Here is a 24,951-nt window from a genome sequence, read left to right on the forward strand (position 1 = left end):
CCAATAAACTGCATTAATGCAATCCATTCAAATGATGCGAGACAGTTATGACAATGCACTTTTCCTTTGCTATGAGTGTTGAATGCTGTTGAAAGAAGACTTCCTAACAGAAAAGATCTTCCCTTTACTTCTGTTGCAGATATGGCAATCAACTTTGAAAAAAAAAAACAATATCTAGCTCTATCTATCTATCTGTCTGTCTGTCTGTCTGTCTGTATGTCTATCTATCTGTCTGTCTGTCTGTCTATCTATCTATCTATCTATCTATCTATCTATCTATCTATCTATCTATCTATCTATCTATATCTATATAGAGGTGTAGCTAGAAATTCTGGTGCCCCCCACAACAACTTGGAGAGGGAAAAAAGCTCTTCTGACAACCTGAAGAAAAAAAAGCTCTTCTCTCTCTTTTTAAACTGTAGCAAGCAGCTGCTATGCTTTCTCCCTCAATGCCTGGCGTACAAGGAGAGCTGAAGTGCTTCAGTTATGAATGCAAATACCAGTATTCAAACACCAGTAATGCACTGAAAAAAGACTGGCTTCTTGCGTCTCCTAACACTTTTGCCCCACCCTAGATGCACTACTGTGTATATGTACATACATATCTATATAGCTATAGCTATATATATATATATATATATATATATATATATATATATATATATATATATATATATATGTGGATACATAGGAGATCGTAAAACTATCTAACAGTATATTTGTTGACGCACAGAACAGCAACAGTTAAAGATCGAAGCTGCAGCACATTGACAGTCTTTAAGACTGACAGTGCAACATGGACTGCTACTGCCATGCTGGCAACATATATAATGTAAAAAGGCAGCAGTTTATTGGATTAACGAGCTTACCCTCTTCCCCACTGTTATGAGACCTCAAAGTTGGTATATATAACTGTTGGGGGTGCACAGTTCTTGCCCCTTCAAAAAACACAGACAGCATATTTTATTTGATAAAATATAAAATATTCAGCTATCCATCCACAACACCCTTTTCCCATTTTGTACATGGAGCCTGTGTGTTACTTCAGCAGTGACAGTCATCTAAAGCCAAGGTTCACATCACTGGAAAATTTAAAATATAAAATATAGACTGATTAACTCCATTTCAACTCAAATCAAAACAAAAATTAAGTGGAAAAATGCTCTCCAAAAAACAAGTATCAGTAATTCTCCAATATGCTAAAATCCTTCTAGAAGGAGACGTTCACCCTAATCCTGGCCCCGCCTATCACAATGAACATCATGACAATTCTCTTCCACACACTACTCTAATCTTACAACAGTCATCTCCAACCCTGGCAATCTAACTTTTTCTGCCACAAATGTTAGAGACATAGGAAGTAAGACTGCTATACTACGTGCCTGGAGTACCCATTATAAGACTGATACACTTGCTGTAACTGAAACTTGGCTTAAAAGCAGCATAAGGTGGCAGGACTTAAATGAGCTATGAAATGCCTGAGTGAGAATGATTGGGTAGTTCATAAGTGATGTATAATGTCTGTAATTTTTAATTTCTCCAAGTCTTTTGGGTTTCTAATACCATGATGGGAAGTACGATTAAAGTTCATGAAATTAGTATTATTTCACTCTTTGATGTCAGCCAAAAGTGCTCTTCGCAACTGGGAGTGTGTCAGTATGGATTGTGATGTAAAATGTTTGCAACTAGGATTGTGTCGGTATGGTTTGTTTTCATTTATATAAATGTACGATTGCCTGTGTCATAAGTGATAACTTAATAAAGATGTTTCTTGTTTAAAAAAGGCAGGAATTGAGTAATTTAAGTAATATTGCTTATGTTATATGAGATATAGTGATATATGTGAAGTATAATGTTTATGTTAATCTAGTTTGATTAGTTTTATATGAATGTAAATTTGCCTACGTTACAAATCCTAATTCAATAAAGGTGTTTGGAAAAAAACAACTCTAAAATTACACCTCCCGGCTATAATATTATCTGCAATGGCTGTATATAGAGGGAAGGTGGTGCTATTGCATTAATATTTCCCAACTACCACATTTCCCCCTTCAATAAACCAACACCAAAATTCAATTCAGCAGAGCTTCTTATTACTTTCTTGAAATTAAACAATTATAATCAAAAATGTATTACTGTCCTTTACATCCCTCCTGGTGACAATACAGCTTTACTGGAAAATATCTTACATTGGACATCCATAACAATTCCACAAGGAAAAATACTACTAGGTGATGTGAATGTCGGTTGGACATAACTCCCCTACATCTAGCACAAACTTATACCGTTTCACACAACTAATTAATAGCCTGACACATTATAGCAAGACATTAAATTCCCTATTAGACTCAAACCTAGTATCAGACCCTAGCAAATATACCACCACAGGTACAGTGTCTGGCTGTCTCGGTAATCATCTCCCAATCTATATAACCAGACATCTCACACATTAACTTAAACACCATGTTTATAAAACAATACGCAACTTTTCCAAGCTTAACCCAGAAATATTCCATATTTATTTATTTAGCATCTGTTGACTGGGAAAGTCTGACTAGGACAGAGCCTATTTTCAGCAGAGGCCTGGGAAGAAATGCTCCAGACTCATCTCTTTGGAATGTGGAAGGAAACCTGACTTGGTCTGCATGGAGGGACATGCAGACTCTTTACAGAAGGCACATCAGCCGAGAACCGAACCGGAGAAAATCTCTTGCTGTGAGGCGACAACATTAACCGCTGCGCCACTGCACCACCCTATCATTTATTAATTGAAACTTCCTAAAAATTCTTCCCTTAGATAATACTTTAAATTAATTTAATACATCCTTCCTGAATATCCTAAATAGTCTTGCATCTCCTAGAAAGAAGAGACTAAAAGCAATTAATTCAATTTGGCTATTAAAAAAAGAGTAGAATGCTAATGCAGGATAGAGAAAAAGCATGGAAAAAAATGCCAAAATATAAAACACCATAATCTTCTTTCTTCTTCTTCTTCTTCTTTTGGCTGCTCCTGTCAGGGGTCGCCACAGCAGATCAACTGTTTCCATTTCTTCCTGTCCTCTGCATCTTGCTCTGTCACACCAACCAACTGCATGTCTTCTCTCACCACATCCATAAACCTTATCTTAGGCCTTCCTCTTTTCCTGTTACCTGGCAGCTTCATCCTTAGCATCTTTTTCCCAATATAATCTGCATCCCTCCTCAGCACACGCCCAAACCAATGTAATCTTGCCTCTCTGGCTTTATCTCCAAACCTTCCAACCTGGGCTAACCCTCTAATATACTTATTCCTAATCCTGTTCATCCTCGTCACACCCAGTGCAAACCTTAACATCTTCAACTCTGCCACGTCAAGCTCTGACTCCTGCCTTTTTGTCAATGCTACTGTCTCCAACCCATGTAACATAGCTGGTCTCACTACCCTCTTGTAGACCTTCCCTTTCACTCTTACTGGTACTCGTCTGTCACAAATTACTCCTGACACTCTTCTCCACCCACTCCATCCTGCCTGTACTCTCTTCTTCACCTCTCTTCCACACTCACCATTACTCTGAACTGTTGATCCCAAGTATTTAAACTCATCCACCTTCACCACCTCTACTCCCTGCATCCTCACCATTCCTCTATCCTCCCTCTCATTCACACACATATATTCTGTCTTAGTCCTGCTGACCTTCATTCCTCTTCTCTCTAGAGCATATCTCCACCTCTCCAGGGTCTCCTCCACTTGTTCCCTACTCTCACTACAGATCACAATGTCACCTGCAAACATCATAGTCCACGGGGACTCCTGTCTGATCTCATCTGTCAACCTGTCCATCACCATTACAAATAAGAAAGGGCTCAGAGCTGAACCTTGATGTAATCCCACCTCCACCTTAAACCCATCCGTCACTCCCACCGCAGACCTCACTGCTGTCACACTACCCTTGTACATATCCTGTACCACTCTTACATACTTCTTTGACACTCCCTGACTTCCTTATACAATACCACAACTCCTCTCTAGGCACCCTGTCATATGCTTTCTCTAAATTCACAAAGACGCAATGCAACTCCTGACATTCTCTGTACTTCTCCATCAACACTCTCAAAGCAAACATCGCATCTGTAGTGCTCTTTCCTGGCATGAAACCATACTGCTGATCACTAATCATCACCTCCCTTCTTAACCTAGCTTCCACTACTCTTTCCCATAACTTCATGCTGTGACTGATCAATTTAATCCCTCTGTAGTTACTACAGCTCTGCACATCACCCTTATTCTTAAAAATCGGTACCAAAACACGTTTTCTCCATTCCTCAGGCATCCTCTCACTTTCCAAGATTTCATTAAACAATCTAGTTAAAAACTCCACTGCCATTTCACCTAAACACCTCCATGCTTCCACAGGTATGTCATCTGGACCAACAGCCTTTCCGTTCTTCATCCTCTTCATAGCTGTCCTTACTTCCTCCTTGCTAATCCACTGCACTTCATGATTCACTATCCCCACATCATCCAGCCTTCTCTCCCTCTCATTCTTTTCATTCATCAGCCCCTCAAAGTACTCTTTCCATCTGCTCAACACACTCTCCTCACTTGTGAGTACATTTCCCTCATTATCCTTTATCACCCTTACCTGCTGCACATCTATACTAGCTCGGTCCCTCTGTCTAACCAATCAGTACAGGTCCTTTTCTCCCTCCTTAGTGTCCAACCTTTCATACAACTCTCCATATGCCTTATCCTTAGCCTTCGCCACCTCTCTCTTTGTCATGCACCTCATCCCCTTATACTCTTGTCTACTTCATCTCTCTGACAATCCCACTTCTTCTTCGCCAACCTCTTTCTCTGTATACTCTCCTGTATTTCTTCATTCCACCACCAGGTCTCCTTGTCCTCCTTCCTCTTTCCAGATGTCACACCAAGCACCTTTCTAGCCATCTCTCTTACTAGCTCTGCTGTAGTTACCCAGCTATTCGGTAACTCTTCACTGCCACCCAGTGCCTGTTTTAACTCTTCAATACTTAAAAGCAAATAATTGAAGACAAAAACTATACTAACTTTCATAGTAAACACAATCCTAAAAACATTTGGACAGCCATTAAAGAAATAGTACATCCTGGCCAAAAATTCAACCCTAACCCCTCTCCCAATAACTTACCACTTGGAACAGCAATACAGTTCAACTCATACTTCATAGATAGTATAGCATATCTAATCAAGGATTCCCCAACATCTAATCTTGACCCTCCCAACAGCCACATATCACCACATTCATTTTCACCTTCAAACCTGTGCCCACATCCTATATAAAACTAATCTTAAACAAACTTAAACTGTGCTCTTCTTCAGCTGATGACCTTCCAAGTGAGTAACTTAAAATAGCAGCCAATAGCACTGCCTATCCTGTCTCACAACTTATAAATATGTCAGTCCAGGAATCACACGTTTCCTCTCTCTGGAAAAAGTCACACATTATCCCTCTGCACAAAGGAGGAAGTTCAACAGACATGACTGACTTTAAACCTATAGCAAGCTTACTCCCCCTTTCCAAAATATTTGAAAATGTATTCAAAAACAATTACTAAACGATTTCCTGCAAGAAGAACTATCCGCACACAACATAATGTCTATCATTCCTCTAATACTAATACTGCACTTCTAACATATATATATATATATATATATATATATATATATATATATATATATACTGCCAATAAAGTTAGAGATAATGGCAAACTGGTCTCTTCCTTATTTCTTGACTTGTCTAAAGCCTTCAACACAGTTTGTCACAGCAAACTTTTACTTCAAATGTCCTCATTAGGTCTCTCTCAGCCCACTCTTCTATGGTTCAAGAGCTACTTGTGCAATAGGTATCAGTCAATAAAATGGCACTCCACCTTCTCTCCAAACCTCCCAGCCACCACTGGTGTACTACAAGGCACTGTCCTTGGTTCCCTCTTCCTTAACATTCTCACCAACACCCTCCACACAACCACACAACAGGCCTCCTTAATACAGTACACAGATGATACTACATGCATTTGCACACCTGACAACATGGCATACCTCAAAAATTACTCAGGAAGATTTAACAGCCACTGAAACATGGCTTTTTAAGTCATAACTCATGCTCATCCCTGAAAAAAAAAACAAAAAAACAAATCTCTACTTTTTTCCCCAAATCACTCTCTTGTGACAAGAACAAAATTTAAAGCCGTCTCTCTCTCGATAATACAACCATTGAAGTCAATTTTTATAGCAAACTATTAGGGATTATAGTGGATGATAATCTTAAATTTGACCTGCACATAGAAAATTGCATAAGAAAAACTCATCAGAAACTAAGAATGCTTTACAGTGCCAAAAAACTTTCTCACCAACACAGCTAAAACTACACTTGTCACTACTTATCTGCTTCCCACACTTCTTTATGCAGCCCTCACCCTTATTAACCTTTAGGCATCACAAAAATCAAAATTTGAACAATACTATAACAAAGTTGCTAAATTTGCAGAAAACACCTCTCTGTCAGACCCCACCACAGTATAGCACTAAACAGCCTAATTTGGTTAAAACTACCTCATCAACTAACATATACACATCTTCTTACCACCTATAAAATTATCCAGCATCCGTCTGCTTTTCCAGCACTAAATAACATTCTACACAGCTTTGTTTCCAGCTCATTATTTTGATCCAGTTACCAAAAACTCCTGTCTGTCCACAAATCTATCAAATCCGCTGGGCATGGTCTGTACTTGCACCATGTTGCTAAGGTCTGGAACTCCTTACCTGTATCCATCAGGTCAATACGCTTCCCCCAGCCTTCAAAACCATTCTGAAAGACTTCCTAGCCAAAAGCTGGCTCTGTCCTTGTTCAAAGCCAGGATAAACTTACTCCTAAATGTGAATAAGTACCTATTCATACCTCATACCTTATTATCTCCCCTTCTTCACGCACTTCATTACTTCTATCAATTTTTCTCCCCAGCTTACTCTGTAAATATACCATAAGTCTCCTTGTTTCTCACTTCCTATTGCAGTTCCTTTAACTTCTCTAAAAACTGGCTAAAATGTCTTCAAATATTAAATTACTGCCATACAACTTGTATCTTTTCTTAACCAATGTTTTCATATTATGTCTAATTTGGTATAATTACTTAAACTGTAAATGTTTTTTGTATTATTTTTGAAGATTATAAACTTGTTCTTAAAATGTTTTGTAGTACTTTAGAGCTTTTCTCCCGGGTCGCCACTGAAAATAGGCTCCTACCCAGTCGGACCTTCCCAGTAATCAAATGTCAATAAATACATAATAAATATTTGCTGTTACTTTGTGCATAGGTATGTGCTTTGGTTAAATATGTAATACTGACCGTGCATTTAGCATAGTCAATCTTAAAAACTGTTGATGTGCTGCAGTTTTGAACTTTTAGCATTGATGTTGTGTGTGTCAGCAAATGTACTTTTCAATATTTTTAAGGACAACTATATACATAGGTCTATGTCATAAGATCAACATACCACAACAATGACCCAGAAAAGGTTAAAAAAATCAAACTGTGAAAAATACATACAAAATAAAAAACAAAACCTTTTTTTTTCTGGGGCACAACCCTCCTGCACTCCCCTGTGTATTATATATACAACTCCAAAACTGCACCACATTGGGAAAAGAGCAAAATCCTGATCTCCAAAATTCCAACAACCAGAAAAGAAAGCCAGTTCGATGTTTTTCATGTCAGACTTTTGTGGGTCAATGTGGTTTGTCAATCTTATGACCACAAAAAAAAACATAAAAAAAATGAATGTATTAATTAATGAATTAATTAATTAATTCATTCATTAATTAATTAAGGGAAAACACCAAGAATCACCAAAAGTAGTTTCCCTGACACATAAAAAAGTCCTTAGCTGACCTAAGCAATGTGTAGTAGAGCCATCATCTCCCCAACAAACAGTAAACATCAGTTCTTTTAATAAAAAAAATATAGATACTGGCCTGACAGCAGGATACAATGTTATTTTGTTGTCAACCCCTCTGACTTTGGTTCCTCATGATTAACATACAGTAGCAGGAAGTCTGTCTAAGCCACTCTGTTTAGAAACCAGTGAAGACTGACTGGTTTATAGATCAGTCAAATGGTTTGCTTCAATACTTGTTCAAAGGAAGCCACTGTCAGGCTGTTTCATGTGACTTTCATTCATCTTCAGAAACACTGCTCCTTTCTAGGTCGTTCTGATGTAACAGGTAACATTCTGCTGAGTAGAAACTTCCTTGAAAAGTTGGCTTGTCAGACAATGCTCCATGATTTCTGAAGTATCTGAAAAATTCAGGCACATCGAGCAATAGGTCTATGTTGAGCATGCCACTCTCAGTACTGAAATATAAAAACTTTTAGCAACTTCTGCATGGAATCACCAAACCTTTTCATAACTGCATTAGCAATAGCATTCACTGCTTTTTTTTGTTGCTTCCTGTAGTACGTCCTCTATGTGACACCCAGTTGGCCTACTTTCTGGAAGGATGGCATCCTGGCATTCCTAGTCTAAGTAAGAACCTTAAACCCATGTGTTCTTTCCCAGGAAGCCCAATTGCTCCTCCATTCCCAGTGAGAGGTGGGTGGTAACTAATGAGACAGCTTGCTTCCCCAGTAGAGTGGCCTACCTTCTCCCTCTGAGATCACTCCCCTACCCTTTGGCAGCTTTTCCAGGCTCTACTAGTACTAACTTTAAAAGGGAAATGTGCCACTGTATGCTGAATTTCCCTCAGCTTTATGAGTGCAGATGCACTCAGATAATCTGGGCTTGGACTCCAATGGGTGTAACAAGTACTGCTCCTGCAAGTCAGGGCATTAACCCTCTATGCCATGGAGCTTATTCTTTACATTAGAAATATGGAGGTTATAACAGTACACCGTTTTGCTTGCTTGACTTACATTTATTTTTAGCAAGCTTTTTTGGGGATTTTGTAGGAGTAGAGTTGTGTACCATTACTTAAACAAGAGCAATCCTAAGCTGCCTTAAGCAAAATACAAATATTTTTCTTCATATTCTATAAGGAGCAGAATATAGGGCTGCAATTACTGAGTCTTTTAAAATAATTACTTCCCTTCAATTGAGTATTTCTCTGCTAAGGTATATTTTTACATTTTACAGCGTGCCTAGTTACTTGCAATACATTTTTATTAGGTCACTTTTGGGTCAGAGTACTGAGCTTATGGCTGAAAGGATGATGTAAACAAAATCCATGCATTTTTATTCCATGCATCTTTTCAGTCTTACTTTATGTCGAAATAAACACATTAACATTTGACATTAATGATATTTTATACAAACACTATCAAATCCTTTTTTTCAAACTTTTGGCGTGTAGAATATGACCATTGAAGTTCAAAATGATAACTTCCCTAGTGTGCATAACTCTAAAATTCTTAGCACTGGTTTAGTATGAATCCAATTTAACCATTTACAAATACAGTATCCAGAAACTCCTAAATTAGATACAGGTTTGAAACATTTGCTTAACATTATATAATCTTCAAACTTAGGTAACAGAGTGCTTGGGCTGGGGATAGGGAGAAATAAAATAAGGAAACCAGCTGCAGCAACAGGGAGGGATAAAGCTCAGAGTGCAGCCCAGATGATATAGTTTCAAGCAGCAGTTAGGTACACGGTGGACCCAAGTAAAAAGTCAGTGTTTCCCCAATAAATACAATGATATTAAGAATAAATGTCACCACTGTGCAGACAGTTTGGTCTTGCCTATGCCCCATCTGAGCTTAGATGTGTTTGACTAGGGGCCCAGGCACCTGTGAGAGATGTGAGTGAATTGCTGACACTGGCTTATGCACCTAGGGTAGGGTGCTGGCAGTGTCTTGCTGTCAAAGCTATTTCTAGAAGAATGCCTGGAACTGAAGCCATTTCATCTAGGAATTTCGGGGTGTGTAAACCCCACCCCGAAGAAGTGGAGATGCACTCTAGCTGGAATTACAGAAGGTGAGGAAGCATGCACTTCCACAGGATACTAACTAGTAAGCATTGCACTGCAATTTCCAGTTAAAAAGGGGGGCTCTGAGGAGACACCCTTGGTAATGACATCCATGATCTTTGGCTCTTGGCTACCTCTCTCAGTATTTTCATACCAAGGACAGGAGGACACAAGGTGTGGGAGGAACAAATAAGCCTATTGGGTAAGGACATTGGCATTCAGGTTAGATGAGAATGGGACCACAGAACAATAGAAAAGAAATTACATTATTAAGTAAATAAGTAAATAACATGAAATTTAGATTTAGGAGATACACGGCTTGACAAAGGCAACATTTCCTTGCTAACAGATCTGACAGTTTCGTATACTATAGGAGTTAACTACAGTACTTCAGATGATTTGATATACTATATGTCATTTTTCCATCAGTGTGTATATATATATATATATATATATATATATATATATATATATATATCTATGGGTTCACTATAGAATCTCGAAATACTGAAATCCCGAATTTCAGTATTTCGAAATTCTATAGCCAAAAGCTTTAAATCCCGGAACCCCAGAACCGCGAAATTTAAAATCGCGAACCTACACTACAAATACACCACACACATACACACAATGTCCCCCCACAATCAAACATGCAATCCTACACTACAGACAAGGGGGGCTGCACCCCCTGCACCCCCCTACTTATATATACTAACTTCGAGATCGCACAGTCACACACATAAAGGTAACTCACACCCATACATTTCATAGCCCCTTGCACACATACATCACAGCCACAACACACACACTAACATACACTAAAGCCCCTAACCAACACACTTACACATACATACTTAACCTGAACTTACACCTATCCATTCACACACCGCAACACCAGAAGCGCTATTTCAAAATCTCAGAACTTCGGGGTTTTGAATTTCGCACTTCTGGGGTATCGCAATTTAAAGCTTTCAGCTATAGAATTTCAAAAACTGAAATTTGGGATTTCAGTATTTCGAGATTCCATAGTGAACCCATATATATATATATATATATATATATATATATATATATATATATATATATATATGTGTGTGTGTGTGTGTGTGTGTGTGTGAGAGAGAGAGGGATTTTTAGAATGTAACTCCTACTGCGGTGGTGGTGCTGTGGTAGCATTGTCGCCTCACAGTTAGACGTTGCCCGTTGGATTCTCAGTTAGAGCGTCTTCTGTGTGGCGACATGCGTGAATGGGCATTCCTTCGTTGAAGGTTGTGCATTAGGCCCGGCAAGCCAGTATGTAAAAATCTACTGCCAATCATTAGCGGACGGGAGTTCCGCTGTGGCGACCCCTAACCGGGAAAAGCCAAAAGACACAAACAAAATAAATCCAGCTCCTACTGACTAATGGAGTCAAAAATTTAAGGAGAGATAGAAAACAGTATGAAAAAGTTATAAACTCCAAATACAAAAATAAAATGACAGGAGAAATAAAATATGAGTCAAAGTTGCAAGCAAAAACCCCAGTCACTCACAGCTGCAGGCAACAAAAGTCTCCTGATTTTAAACACAAATCCAGTGTAGAGTCAAATCCGGTAAAAACTCACAGCTGCAGGCAATAAAAGTATCCTGATTTTAAACACAAATCCAGTGTAGAGTCAAATCCAGTAGAAAATAATGATCCAAAGGCGAAGTAATATCAAAGATTTAATAAAACGTGAGCGCTTTCGCGGTACACCTGACCGCTTCATCAGACTTTAAAAGTGCATACAATACAGCAAGCTCTTTAAATACTATGGTTAACCAATCACAACTTTAAGCAGCATATTCATTAAGAATTAAAAGTGTATACACACACAAAAAAAACACAGTAATAATAAACATTCTAAAACACAGGGTTAAATTCAAATTCTTTTCAGTGTTTAAGTGCACGTGCTTTTAAGAAAGGTTTAAGGGAAACTTTACTATTTAAACCAGATAGTTTGTCTGCTTTAAAGAACATTATCCATCTTTGTTCATTTGCTTCTGTAATGTTCTTTAAGTCCCCTCCTCTAATGTTCTCATGTATAACTTCCAGAACAAAGAATTTAAAGACCTGTTCATTACCCTTTTCCATGACATGTTGTGATAATGCACTTTCTGACCTCTTGTTTTTAATATCCCTTAAGTGTTCCAATATTCTTTCTTTAAGGCTACGATTTGTCTTACCTATATAAAACACATAGCATACAGTACAGAAACTAAAATAAATAATGATTCTCGTGCAGTCTGCATAAAAATTTAATTCTATCCTTACATCTAGTTGGTGATGTGTAAAGTGACTGCCACTAAAAATGTGTTTACATGCTAGGCAATTTCTACAGGAATATGTGCCTACCCTGTCAGAATATATAAATCTTTTATCACTGTTGGCCTTATAACACAAATGTCTCTTCAGTGACTTGTTATTAATAAAAGAAAAACATGGTTGGGTTGTTAATTCATCCTTCAATTAATCTATAGTACTCAAAATATTCCAATTTCTTTTTATTATAGTGCAGAAAGTGCCCATGACATTGGAATATGGTAATGTTACTCTGAGAGAGTTGTTAATAGTACAATTATCTGTTTCTAACCTCTTATTATTTTCTTGTGTTTCTTCATGTTCACCATAATATGATTTACATCTAGTAGCCCTATGATCCCCTGCATTACTTATGCAATTATCTATGTCTATTTCTTTATAACCTCTATCGAGGAATTCCTGTTTCAGGTCAAGCAGAGCTAGTTTAAGTTGTGAATCATCATTGTACAAGCGCATGACTCTATATACTTGTACCTTAAGTACATTGCACTTTACGTGGTTGGGATGTATGCTCTTATTATGTAACACGTTGTTCTTTCTCATGGATTTTCTGTATAGGCTAGTACTAATTCCTTACAGTGCATTTTTATTCATCTTAACATCTAAGAAATCTATCTCTTGATTTGAATATTTGTAAGTGAATTTCAGAAAATTGATGGTTTGATGTAGATATATAATAAATTCCTTTAATTTCTCTTCTGTATTATTCCATAGCATAAATATATCATCCACAAAATGAAAGAACCATTTTATGGAATTTTTATAGTTGTCATTTCTGAGAATTTCATTAGTTTCCCAATGTGCCAGGACCAGGTTGGCGTAGCTGTTGGCACAAGGTGTGCCCATAGTTACGACAGCCTTTTGTAGAAAGAATTCATTATCAAAGGTAAACACATTATTCTCCAAAATAATTTCTAATAATGTACATAATAGCCTAACTTTATTAGAGTTCATACCTTTTTGGGTCAGAAATGTTCTTATATTATCTATGCCCCAAGTATTAGGTAGGTATCACTGTAAAGAGCGATTCAATGTCTAAGGCCACAAACATGTATTCACCTTGTATATCTGACATTTTAGAATATAAATTCTGCATGAACATCTTTGTGTCTCTAAGCACAGTATTACAACTTTCAAGAAAAGGGTGCAGGTTTTTCTTTCTACAAATATAGAGAGGGGCTCCATAGCCCAGCCTCTACCAGAAACTATTGGTCGCATTGGTGGTATGGTAGAATGTTTATGTATTTTAGGTAGACCATACATGTTTGCTACCAATGGATATTCAACAGTAAAATATTTAAACAAATGTTCTGATATCATACCTGTAATTAATAAATCAAACACCAAAAATGAAATTTTATCAATAATCCCTTTCACAGCGCTTCTAGAAATAGAATATATATGTGTTCTCATCATTTAAAATACTCCACATTTGTTGTAAATATAGATCTCTATCTAATACTACAACCCCCCCCCCCACCTTTGTTAGTGGGTCTAATTTCTATGCATGACATTTCCTTTAATTCATGCAGGGCCTGGTATTCCATTTGAGACATGTTAAAATAGTTGGTTTTAGTACCTTTACAGAATACTTCCCTAATTTCATTTCCACATACGTCTAGGAAAGTTTTTATAATAGAATGTGGTGGGGGGAGGTATGTGCTTGGTTTCTTAAAAACTTCATAACAGTTATTATTGCCTTTAAACATAGTATGCAGGGTAAGCTTTCTACCAAACAATTTCAATTCTGTCAATATGTCAAGAGATAGAAAACAACTCTCCTTCTAAACTACTGGCACTAGATCTCATACCAACAGTCATAAGTTCATAGGTTCACAGGTTCATAGCAGGTTACTAGGGTAATGGCCCAAGAGCCTTTACAAGCCTAGGCATGTAATAACCCGAGTGCCCTTACTGACCATAGTTAGATGGAGTTAGATGGTTGTTAGCAGAGCAATTCTGTGATCAGCACCGACTGCCCCTGTTCATGAGGGACATAGGTGCCACCCCCAGGGTGAATTTACAGTCACCCATCCAGTTGTTAAGGTTGCACTTAAATAGGGTCATTGAGCAGCTCTGCTTCACATGGAGCAGGAGCTTATTCCAGAGAAGCAGCAATCACTGGGAGGTATATCTGTCTCTCCAGCATGTTCTGTTAATGTCACTGGCTACAGATCCCTTGAGTGAGTTACTCTTGCCCCATTTGATTTGCGGACGTTCAGTATTTCCATTAGGGCAGTGTCAGAGACTGCTCTGTAGGGCAGGCACAGGTTGCCACTCAGCAGCCTGTATGATACAGAGTACAGTGACAGGGCTTTCAGTCTTTCCATGCAGGCCACATTTTGGGGGCCCTGGATTCTCTTGCTCAGAAACCCTTAGCTTACTCCCCTTTCTCAGATTTCACTTGATTCTAACTACTACTACTCTCCTCTCTTAGTTATAAATTTAAAAACAATCTCTTATTTTCCCTCTTTTACCCATGGCTACCCCCTTTTTCTCTTGACACTGTACCTTTTTCTATCACCTGCTCTCTCTATCAACTTCCCTCTGCTTCTGATTACTAATATACATTCTGTCACTTCTAAGAACTAAGATTTGATATACAGTACTTTCTGTACTCTTATCTTAAACTCTGAGTTAATTGTCATTATTTCCCCTCTAAATGGTGAAGTCCTTATGTATTGGAGAAACATGAATAACTTTAACATATTGTTTTATTGCCTTTTTTGTAAACAACACCTTTAAATCTATCATGCTACAAGTGGGAATCCAAGAATTACAATGCATGTTTATATTACTTCATTTATACTATACTGTTTGTAAACATTTTTATGGTGTATGTAATACTTTGTGGAGTTTTTCTCCCCGGGCTCTGCTAAAAAAGTGCGCAAGCTCAGTCAGGCATTCCTGGTCAAAAATGTCAAATAAATAAATAAATAAACCACTGGTTTCTCCAGTTGCTGCAGGTGTCTGGTAAGGACATACAGAAGGGAGCATTATACTCAATTAGTGGTCTTATAAGTTTCAAGTACAGTGGAGTTAATACCTCCCTAGTCTTGGATGTGATGCACTTACTTATGAGATGCATTATGTAGAAGGTTTTTCTTATGACTATGCACACATGGTGATTGGAGCTTAGATTGCTATCAACCTTTGTTCCCAAGTATAGCACCACTGAGTTTGAACTTAGAGGGGTGCTATCTATTTCATCTTTAGCAGGGGATAGTTCTTTGCCAAAGGGGGTAATGAGGCATTTTTTGTGTTAGGTTTTAGTCCGTGACTTTGATACCAGTCATTTGTTTGCATCAGCCTCTTCTGTAATATGTTAACATCATTGGAGAACTCTGATTGTGCCCAGTTTACAATCATCTGCAAACTTGGTAATTCACAGGCCATCAACCTTCTCCTGGACTTCAGAGAAATAGATTCCAAACAGTAGAGGGCCCAGCATGGATTCTTGTGGTACACCACTGGTAACTGATCTAGTGGTGGAGGTGGACTCCCCAATTTTGACAGTGTGCATTCTGTCAGTGAGTTAGATGGCTACACATCTAGTGATGTATGGGTTAATCCCCAGCTGGGAGAGTTTCTCAATGATACCTGCATGGGTGCCAGAACCATAGAGCGAGGGGGAAGGGGCGCCCCCCTTCACATTTGAGGAAATGGTACATTCCTGATTTCCCAGCGTTTTTAGTTTAAACTTTCTGCTGACATCATCAGCAGAGATTCCGTTTTGTATCCGTGAAGAAGGAGAGATAGATTTAGTGAGATAAGCTGCAAAGTACTGCCGTATCCAGGAGCAAGCTGCAAGGGTAGTGTGTCCGGGAAGAAGCAGAGATGGATTCCCGCAAGGTATTGCCATGTTGTGTTTAAGCTGCCATTCTTGCAAGGTATTGCCGTGTTGCATTTAAGCTGGCTTTCCTGCAAGGTATTGTCATGTTTTAAGCTGCCATTCCTGCAAGGTATTGCCGTGTGTTTAAGCTGCCGTTCCTGCAAGGTATTGCCCTGTGTTTAAGCTGCCATTCCTGCAAGTTATTGCTGTGTGTACCCATTATTTTTTCTTTTGTAGAACCCGTCCTCAACTGCTTGCAAACACTTTCCTTGATAACAGAAATAACCGTTGTTTGGAAAATGAAGTATCTTTTACCTTACAAGGTTTTTACACATTTTATTGAAGGGCCAAGCCAAGTCCCAACTGCTGTGTGTTCTAAGCACTTTCATGGTAAACCTGTACATATACAGAAGTACAGTGGGGAATGGTTTTCATTTTTTTCCCATTCTGTACAAAATACATGTCCGTATTTCACATTTGGTGAACATGTTGGTAAACCTCACAGTTGCTGCAAAACTTGAACTGTGTAACACTGCAGGTTGAAATAGCCTGCAGCTGCTGTTAATGGAAAAGACTGCAAAGTAACGGCTCCACTGTACTGTGCCACTACTCACAGTATGTACCTTACATGTTAGTCTGACTTTCAACAGCATAACAACATTTTCTTTTGTTAACTAAATGTGTTATCAACATTAACAAAGAAGAAACTGGTTGCAATTACATTTTTTAAACGAACCCAGTGACTTGAAAGGGGAAGGGTATCACAGACACTTGGCAGACAGGTGTCCTGTGTGTGTGACAGCCAATCATAGAATCAGTTGAGAACTGCATGAAGGAAAGAAAGTAAGAAACTGTAAAGCATTGAGAGTACTGGAGTGTGTGTTCACTGACTGATTTTCATACAGTGTGTTGTCTTGTAAGACATTTTGTGTAGAAGGTATTCTCTAACTTTGTTTTCATTTCTCTGTTTGTAACTTATCAGAGCAACACTTTCAAACCGATATTTTAGGTGAAATTCAGTACATTGACACGTCAGTTAACCACATGTGGGTCACATTGAAAAATAATTTGTTTCTCTTAACATTTTTTTATTAAAAGCAATAATTTGTACACATATCTGCTTAACAGATACGTTAAGGAACTGTATTACAGCTGAACGATCGCTTTACCAGTAACACAAAACCTTTTATTCTAGCAATTTTCTAAGTTTATAAGATCAGTATTTGAAATCTGTTCATATTTTTGGGGCTGTATTCTCCCATTATTGGCTTTGTCCAGGTTTTTTGTGCTAAGAGATTGAGAGGTACGATGAGAAGTGAGAACTGAATTCTGTATTCCCCCATTATTGGCTTTGTGCAGTTTTTTTCTGCTAAGAGGTTGAGAGCTATGGTGAGAAGTAAGAACTGAATTCACTAAATGATAGCCATTTAAGTTTCAGTCTTCCTATCTTTTAGGAAACTGCTGGTTTGGCATACTGGTATGTTGATTTGACTGTATTGTACAGGGTCCTAGGTTCAAGACTTGGCAGTGAAACGCATGGTGGTAAAACAGCATTTTATTCTAACAACTTTCCAAAATTATGCAAGCAATGTTTAAAATGTGTCACTGGTTTTTGGGCTTTTGCCCCCCCCCAACAAATTTTGGCTTTATCCAGATTTCTTGAACTGCAAAGTTGAGAGATTTAGTTGAGTGTCAAGTGGATTTTACAAGGAGCTGAGAGCTTCAGGGGAAGAGAAGTTTAGTGCTACTTATGCTAAGTTGTTTGCATTGTTAGTAGCACAACAGGTATTATATTTGCTTTTGATGCAGAAGGTTGTGGGTTCTACTCCCACAGTATGCAGGTAGATCACTAATACTGTACTGTGTTGTACTTTAAAGGGAGTGGATGCTGCAGTCCTATGAATGTCCTCCTTTGGAGGAGTTATCTAGTAACTATGTTTCTGTTATCAGTTTGTCATCCATTTTCCATTGCAAAATTACTAGCTTGTCATTTTTGTTAATGTAGCATAGGCAATGTATTCTTCAAGGGCAACAGACACTTTATGTGTACATGAAACAATGAAATATAAAGTTGATTAGCAGCAACCTCTTCATTAGTTACAGATCCCTTTAATGTGGAATTATGTAGATGACTTACTTCTGCAGAGATTTTGCATATTTACTAATATTGGTGGATTGTACTGACAGAAGTTTGAGTGGCCTTTTATGGTTGAAATTTTCTGAAATGGGTAGTTTTGTCATTATTGGTTCATACATTTTGTTTCATTGCTTACTAGAACACTGTTCCAAACTACAAATTTAAAACACATTCTAACAAGTGGTGCTGTATTATACAAGGAATATAATTTAATACAATCAGGAAGGTGAATCAAAGAATTCATACATGTATGCTTGCTCACAGGAGGCATCAAAACAGGAGAAGAGACCAGTCACCAATGGAGTCCCCCAGGGTTCAGTGCTGAGACTTTTTTTGTTTGGTATATATATCTCAAAAGTAGAAGGAAATACCAAAGGGCTTTGGCCAACTAAGTTTGAGATGACTGCAAGCTAGGAGCAGCTATGGAATCCCCAAATGACTTAGCCATCATGCAGAAAGGTTTGTCCCAAACAATAACTGGTGCCAGAATCATGAATTGAAACTAAACTCCAAGAAATACATTATTGTATCCTTTGGGAAGTCATCTACTCCAGGGAACTGCCAAATTGACAATGCCTCCTGAGAAGTGACCCTAACTGTTTGGCATTTGGGAACTTGTGTGTACAGTGACCTAACTTTTGACCAACATGTGCCCAGAGTCATAAGAAAGCCTTTCTATATTGCACATCTTATAAACAAATTGATTTTGACTAGATCTAGAGATGTTATTGTCCCCTTTTAGAAAGCCCTCATTAGGTCAATAATTTTGTATAATGCCTACTTTGGCATGTATCTGTCCAGACCCATGCAACATCTCTAGATCTAGTCAAAATCAATTTTAGTAAGATTGTAAGTCCTAAACAATAGGTCTTGCATGGACCACCTCAAAGATTTATCACTATACTCAGTATAAAACAGAGTGCTTAGAGGTGACATGTCTGGTATACAAGGCATCCTCCGACCTAATACAGATGGACCTACTGAACATCAACAAGTCAAATGGCATCAGAAATACTCAGTCCAGGCATCTAAACTGAATATTGTGGAGGGATGGATATATATCAGAGAGGCTACTACTGTTCCAGAACAGACTATCCATTCAAGTAAAACAAAGCTCATCCCTGTCCACCTTACAATTTGGATCTAAGGATTGGTAACAGAAAAATGTACTCCAGGATTGCCCCTCATGCCACTAATGGATAAAGGCAGTTCCTAAATGCTGCATCCCTTACATGGGTCTCCCCAAATTATCTATAGCATGATCACATTTATTCTCACTAGGGCTAATATACAATTATCAGCCATGGGATAGGTGAGACGAATCAGGAAATGTTAATTCAAGCACCAAAAGGGAAATTGGCTAAGCTTAAAATGTCCTCCAAGTTAACCTATGTTGTGGTAGTAAATAGTTTTAAAAAATTGCCCTTTTTAGATCACTAAGTGCCCCTCTCACCCCCCCCCCCCATCTTCAACAGCTTCCGGCTCCTCTGGATACCTGAATGGGGGATTGTGTCAAAATGCTAAATCCACTAAAGTCATTGTTTCTATATCCTTCTATATTTTTTTAAACAAGTTATTCACATTTATTTCCCTTTCCTGTGACAGAAGCAAACTAACAATTATCTGTTGATCATAATGGCCCTTTACACCATGACAGCTCCATTTTCACTGGTTTCCATGTAGACAGGGTCTTACTCTTTAATTCAACCATCCATTCTTTGTTGTTATTTGGCTCTTTTTAAAATTATTGTATTTCTTTTACTTATTGCTTTTTTTTAATTTGTTTGATCAACTATTCTTTCAAAGACTGGAATATATCTACATTTTTCATAATCAGTTGAATAGCTGCTCTGAAGTCTTTCTGTTTATTAAAACAGTGACCATGTGTAACAGCTATATGAAGTATTATTTCCATGTATCTTAACAGCCTGCAAACAGTGTGTATTTTTTTTACTTAAGTTGTACAGTAAGATGCTTTATCATGAGGGTTTCTGATTCTTTCTTAGTACATATTTAGAACCATTCTCTCCCAGGAGTATATATAACATCCTTACCATTCTCTGCTGCTTATTTTATCTATTCCAAAAATAAATATTTGTGTTACTGCCCTTACTCCTTTTAACACAAAATGTATACCATTGCCTACAGTGTTGTAACATATACCCAGCAAATTTTTCTTTACAATATTGGTATGCAAGTGTTATGTCTGACTGTTATAGCACATAACATTCCTTAACAGGACCAGCTTCTCTGTACTCATCATGAATACTGAGAAAATAGTCAATGGGTGGGGTGTAGAAAGAGTGTAGCAATGTGTTTATGTATCTGCACTGTATGGCCTTGCACATGATACGTCACATGACCTTGTTCTTAACAACATGTATCAATGGGCACCTCCATCACATGAGACATGAGCTAAACAAACCAGGAAATTCTTAAGGTACTAACAATAGTTTATTAGTAATACAGTTGCTTTCAAAGTTGGTTCTTAGTTCTTGGCCCATGCGCTATGTAAAAGTGGTAAAGAAAAGACGTGTAATGGAAAGTAACAAAAAATAGAAACAAGAGCTAGATAATACAGTTATAAACTGACTGACAACATGTACAAGAGGCAATGACTAGTGAAAGCATGATTCTGAGTGTGTGCGTATGGGGGGGGCAGGAGGTGTGAGTGACTTTTAAGAAGAGGTTTTGACATGATATTTATTTTGTTCAAAGTCAGTAAATTGTTTGCAGCTTTGGTTGTATTTCAGACAGTATGTATTCAAATAATGTAATAATGTGACCAAGCAAAAGCCTATTCACAAATGCACTTTGTTCACATTAAAGACATTTATGATGCAATGTTCAACAAAAACACCTACCAAAGCGTCCTCGAGTGTTCTTCACAACAAGTGGATAACCTAGGGGTTCTGCTTCTTCTATCATTTTAGCAAAGTCATCATGCCCACCTAAAGTTAAAAAAATGAAGGGAACAACTTTAGTGATTTAGTGACAAGACTGCCATCTTGCTGAAAACCAGATATGATATAAAATTCTGAGTAGCTCAAAAATGTTCAAGCAAATGTTTGCAAATAAGTTTAAAAAGCCACACTGTCACATAACCCTTCAGATATTTAATTGTCGATGTACGTATTATTTGGAATTTCTGATTTTATATAATTCATAACCATTCAAAACAGGATTTTTTGTAATATGACAAGTCATAATTTTATTTATATTTATATCTATATAGGAAAGAAGATCTCATCATCTGTACATATGACATTATTGTTTACATAAATTCTTTTAGTTTTTTTCTAAAAGGGACACCCAACATGAGGTATTTATGACTAAAAACAAAAAAATGCATTCCAGAATCTCTATTCCATAAATTACAAGCTTGATCACCTGATGTATGCAAAATAAACTGTGGAATTACAAGAAGTCTATCCATGGCAGATCCCTGAAAAAGATCGTTACAGATGAAAAAGTAAAAAAATAACTTACCAGCAATTCTCTGTCCTAAATTAGACATCATGGAGAAATATCTCTGTCCACAAGCAAGCTATCTACATTTTGTAACACAGATTGTTTATTTGAACCTTTGAATGCCCATTGTTTTTATAATAGGGTAAGGTTATATATTTTTTGTATATACTGTTTGTACAAATGAATTCCTTGTGCTGTATAGCCTTGTATTTGTCTTATACTACACTGTTACATTGTTTGTCTACACTAGCTAATAGTTCCTTGAATTATGTACATTTCTACTTTTTTATATTACACTGTTTGTTCTTTCTGGAGCTTTTCTCCCCAAGCCTCCGCTGAAAAAGGACATGTGTTCAGCTGGACTTTCCCGGTAAACAAATGTAAAATAAAATAAATAAAATAAAATAAATATCTAACCTTAACCAGAAGTCTACTAAAACTTGTAGGCCAGATTTATAGAACAGATGTCAGTAAACCAGTAATCAGAATAGGTCCAGCAAAAGAATTATATAATCATGCAATGAAATGCCAACAAAAAGTTGGCTTCTACAACAGCCAAAGTTTGTGCTTGCTTAAATGTATATAATTTCATATTTGTTAATGCAGTAAAATATATGGCAACTTGCAGTATAATCCTAGAACCATGCTGAAGAGTTTAACATTGTTATAACTATTTCTACTCTAATACAATACAACACAACATTTTTATAAATAATGTCTGATTACATGAATACTGTTTCAGACTGAAAGAAAGTCAATATTCTTTAAAACCTGGATAAGGCATATTTCAATCTTCTTGATTTATTAGATTATTCTTAAATGTATTTATAAAAAATTATTTTACACATTAAGCATATAGGGAACACCCCTCCCAGACTTCTCTGAACTTAAATATATCTACTACAAGAATGTACAACAGTGGATAAAGTACAGTTGTGTACACTTACCATAAATGTAGATGTTTGAGTGTATTCACTGTTGCAGTCATTACATTTGGGTAATCCTGCTGGCAGATTGCCCTCAGTCGGCCTGAATTCCAAAGTCCTGGGTCCTGCGTCGGCTGCTGTCACCCCTTCCCTGACGTCACATCATCAGGGGTATAAAAGATGCGGCCGACGCCATTTTCTTTAGGTTTTTCTTGCCCCAGATGTCAGATATCCCCTAAAAGGGTAGCCAAAATTTATATCTATATATAAATACATGCACCAATATAAACTTCAGCTTCGTCTACAAGCAAATACACCACATAGGTTGTATAAATCAGAGAAGGAAAGATAGGTTCCTTTAGAAGAAGGGGGGATGGCAGGTGGGTAACCTGGACTGCAACAGTGAATACACTCGAAAGTCTACATTTATGGTAAGTGTACACAACTATACTATGTTCTTCGTGTTTCACTGCTGCAGTCATTACATTTGGGTAGAGTCCCAAAGCTATGGTTGGGCGGCTGGAGCTAAACAGCATTAGGAGCGGCTATGAGGCCCTGCAGAACTGCAGTGGCAAAGCCTGCCCTGGATTTAGAGTAGAGTGGCAAATTATAGTGCTTTGTAAAGGTGTGCACTGAACTCCAAGTAGCAGCCTCTAAAATGTCCTTGGTTGGAACTCCCCTGAGAAAGGCTGCTGAAGTGGCTGCAGCTCTGGTTGAATGTGGCCTAATGCCTTTGGGCACTGGCTTGCCATGTTGTAAGTAGCAGAAACAAATGCAGTGACCTATCCACTTTGAAATAGTCTGCTTTGAGATAGCTTTTCCTTGTGATCCTGCAGCATATGCCACTAGTAATTGCTTTGTCTTTCTGAAAACTTTGGTTCTGTCCAAGTAGAATCTAAGCTGTCTGTGTACGTCCGAAGAATGCAGAATTCTCTCCCCCTTGTTCTGTGGATTTGGATAAAAAGTTGGCAGATGAATAGTTTGGTTAAAAGCCACACTGGACACCACCTTAGGCATAAATGTTGGGTTTGTCCTCAGAGAGACTGTGTCTGGATAAAACATGATAAAAGGTTCCACAGCCATGAGTGCCTGTAGCTCTGAAACTCGTCTTGCTAAAGTTATTGCTAGGAGCAGAGCTGTTTTCCAAGATAAAAACTTTATATCAGCAGTAGCCGCTGACTCAAAAGGAGGCAGGGTGAGTTTTTCCAAGACATAGTTGAGGTCCCATGCAGACATTGGTGATCTCCTTGGAGGCCTTAAATGTTTGGCTCCTCTGAGGTACTGTTTTAATAAGGGATGAGAAAAGACTGGTGGCTTTGTATTGTAATGAGCTGAAATGGCAGAGGCATGAATTTTAATAGAGGAAAAAGATAGGCCTTTGTCCAGCATCTCAGTTAAGTATTGCAAAATCTGAGGGGGACATTTGGCACAGCTGTATCAGTTCCTTGTGCCTGGTTCCAAGCACAGAATCTCTTCCATTTTCCAGCATAAGATTTTCTAGTACTAGGCCTTCTGGCCTCCAAAATGACATCCATCACAGCTTTACTGAGAGGTGCATTTTGTATGACTACATTATCCGCCATGCTGCCAGGTTTAAAATCCTGAGTTGGCTGTGCAGGATCTGATTGTTTTGCTGAGACAATAAATGAGGTATTTGAGGTATGGTCCAAGCTAGGCATTGAGACAAGTTCTTTAGGATTGGAAACCAGTACTGGTGGGGCCAGTCTGGGGCAATCAGTATCATTTTTGGCTTCTCCTGTCTGAACTTTAGGAGTACCTTGGGGAGGAGAGGCAGTGGGGGAAAGGCATGTACTGATAGGTTTTTCCAGCTGAAAAATAGGGCATCCACTTTCCATGCTTGTCTGTGATAAGTCCTTGTGCAGAATCTTTTTAGTTGGTAGTTGTGAGGGGAGGCAAATAGATCTATGACCGGGCATCCCCATTTCCTTGTTATCATGCTGAAGACTTGTGGATCCAGCTGCCACTCGTGGGGATCCATGAGGTTTCTGCTTAGTTCGTCTACCAGAGTATTTTTCCTTCCTGGCAGGAATTGTGCCTGCAGATGTACTTGGTAAGTTAATGCTGTGTCCCACAAAGTCATGGCTAGCCTGCAAAGGGCGTAAGAATGTGTGCCACCCTGCTTGTTTATATACCACATGACTGTGGTGTTGTCTGTCTTTAAAAGTAGTTGTCCTGGATTAAGTAGGTCCTTGAAGGCTGTCAGGGCATTCTGAACAGCTAGCATCTCTTTTTGATTGATA

The 24,951-nt window shown here is 38.1% G+C and overlaps 1 protein-coding gene across 1 annotated transcript in view; it reads right to left on the reverse strand.

Moving 5' to 3' along the window:
• The window catches only part of RIMKLA (ribosomal modification protein rimK like family member A), a 338,747-nt gene that overhangs the window by 95,113 nt on the left and 218,683 nt on the right, over nucleotides 1–24,951 (reverse strand). The window contains exon 3 of the mRNA XM_044060444.1: nucleotides 21,158–21,244. Coding sequence (XP_043916379.1) covers nucleotides 21,158–21,244 — 87 coding nt within the window. The remainder of the gene's footprint in view (nucleotides 1–21,157; nucleotides 21,245–24,951) is intronic.

Source organism: Protopterus annectens, chromosome 2.part0 (assembly GCF_019279795.1).
Source record: "Protopterus annectens isolate FY-2018-M chromosome 2.part0, PAN1.0, whole genome shotgun sequence".
Lineage (NCBI taxonomy): Eukaryota > Metazoa > Chordata > Ceratodontiformes > Protopteridae > Protopterus > Protopterus annectens.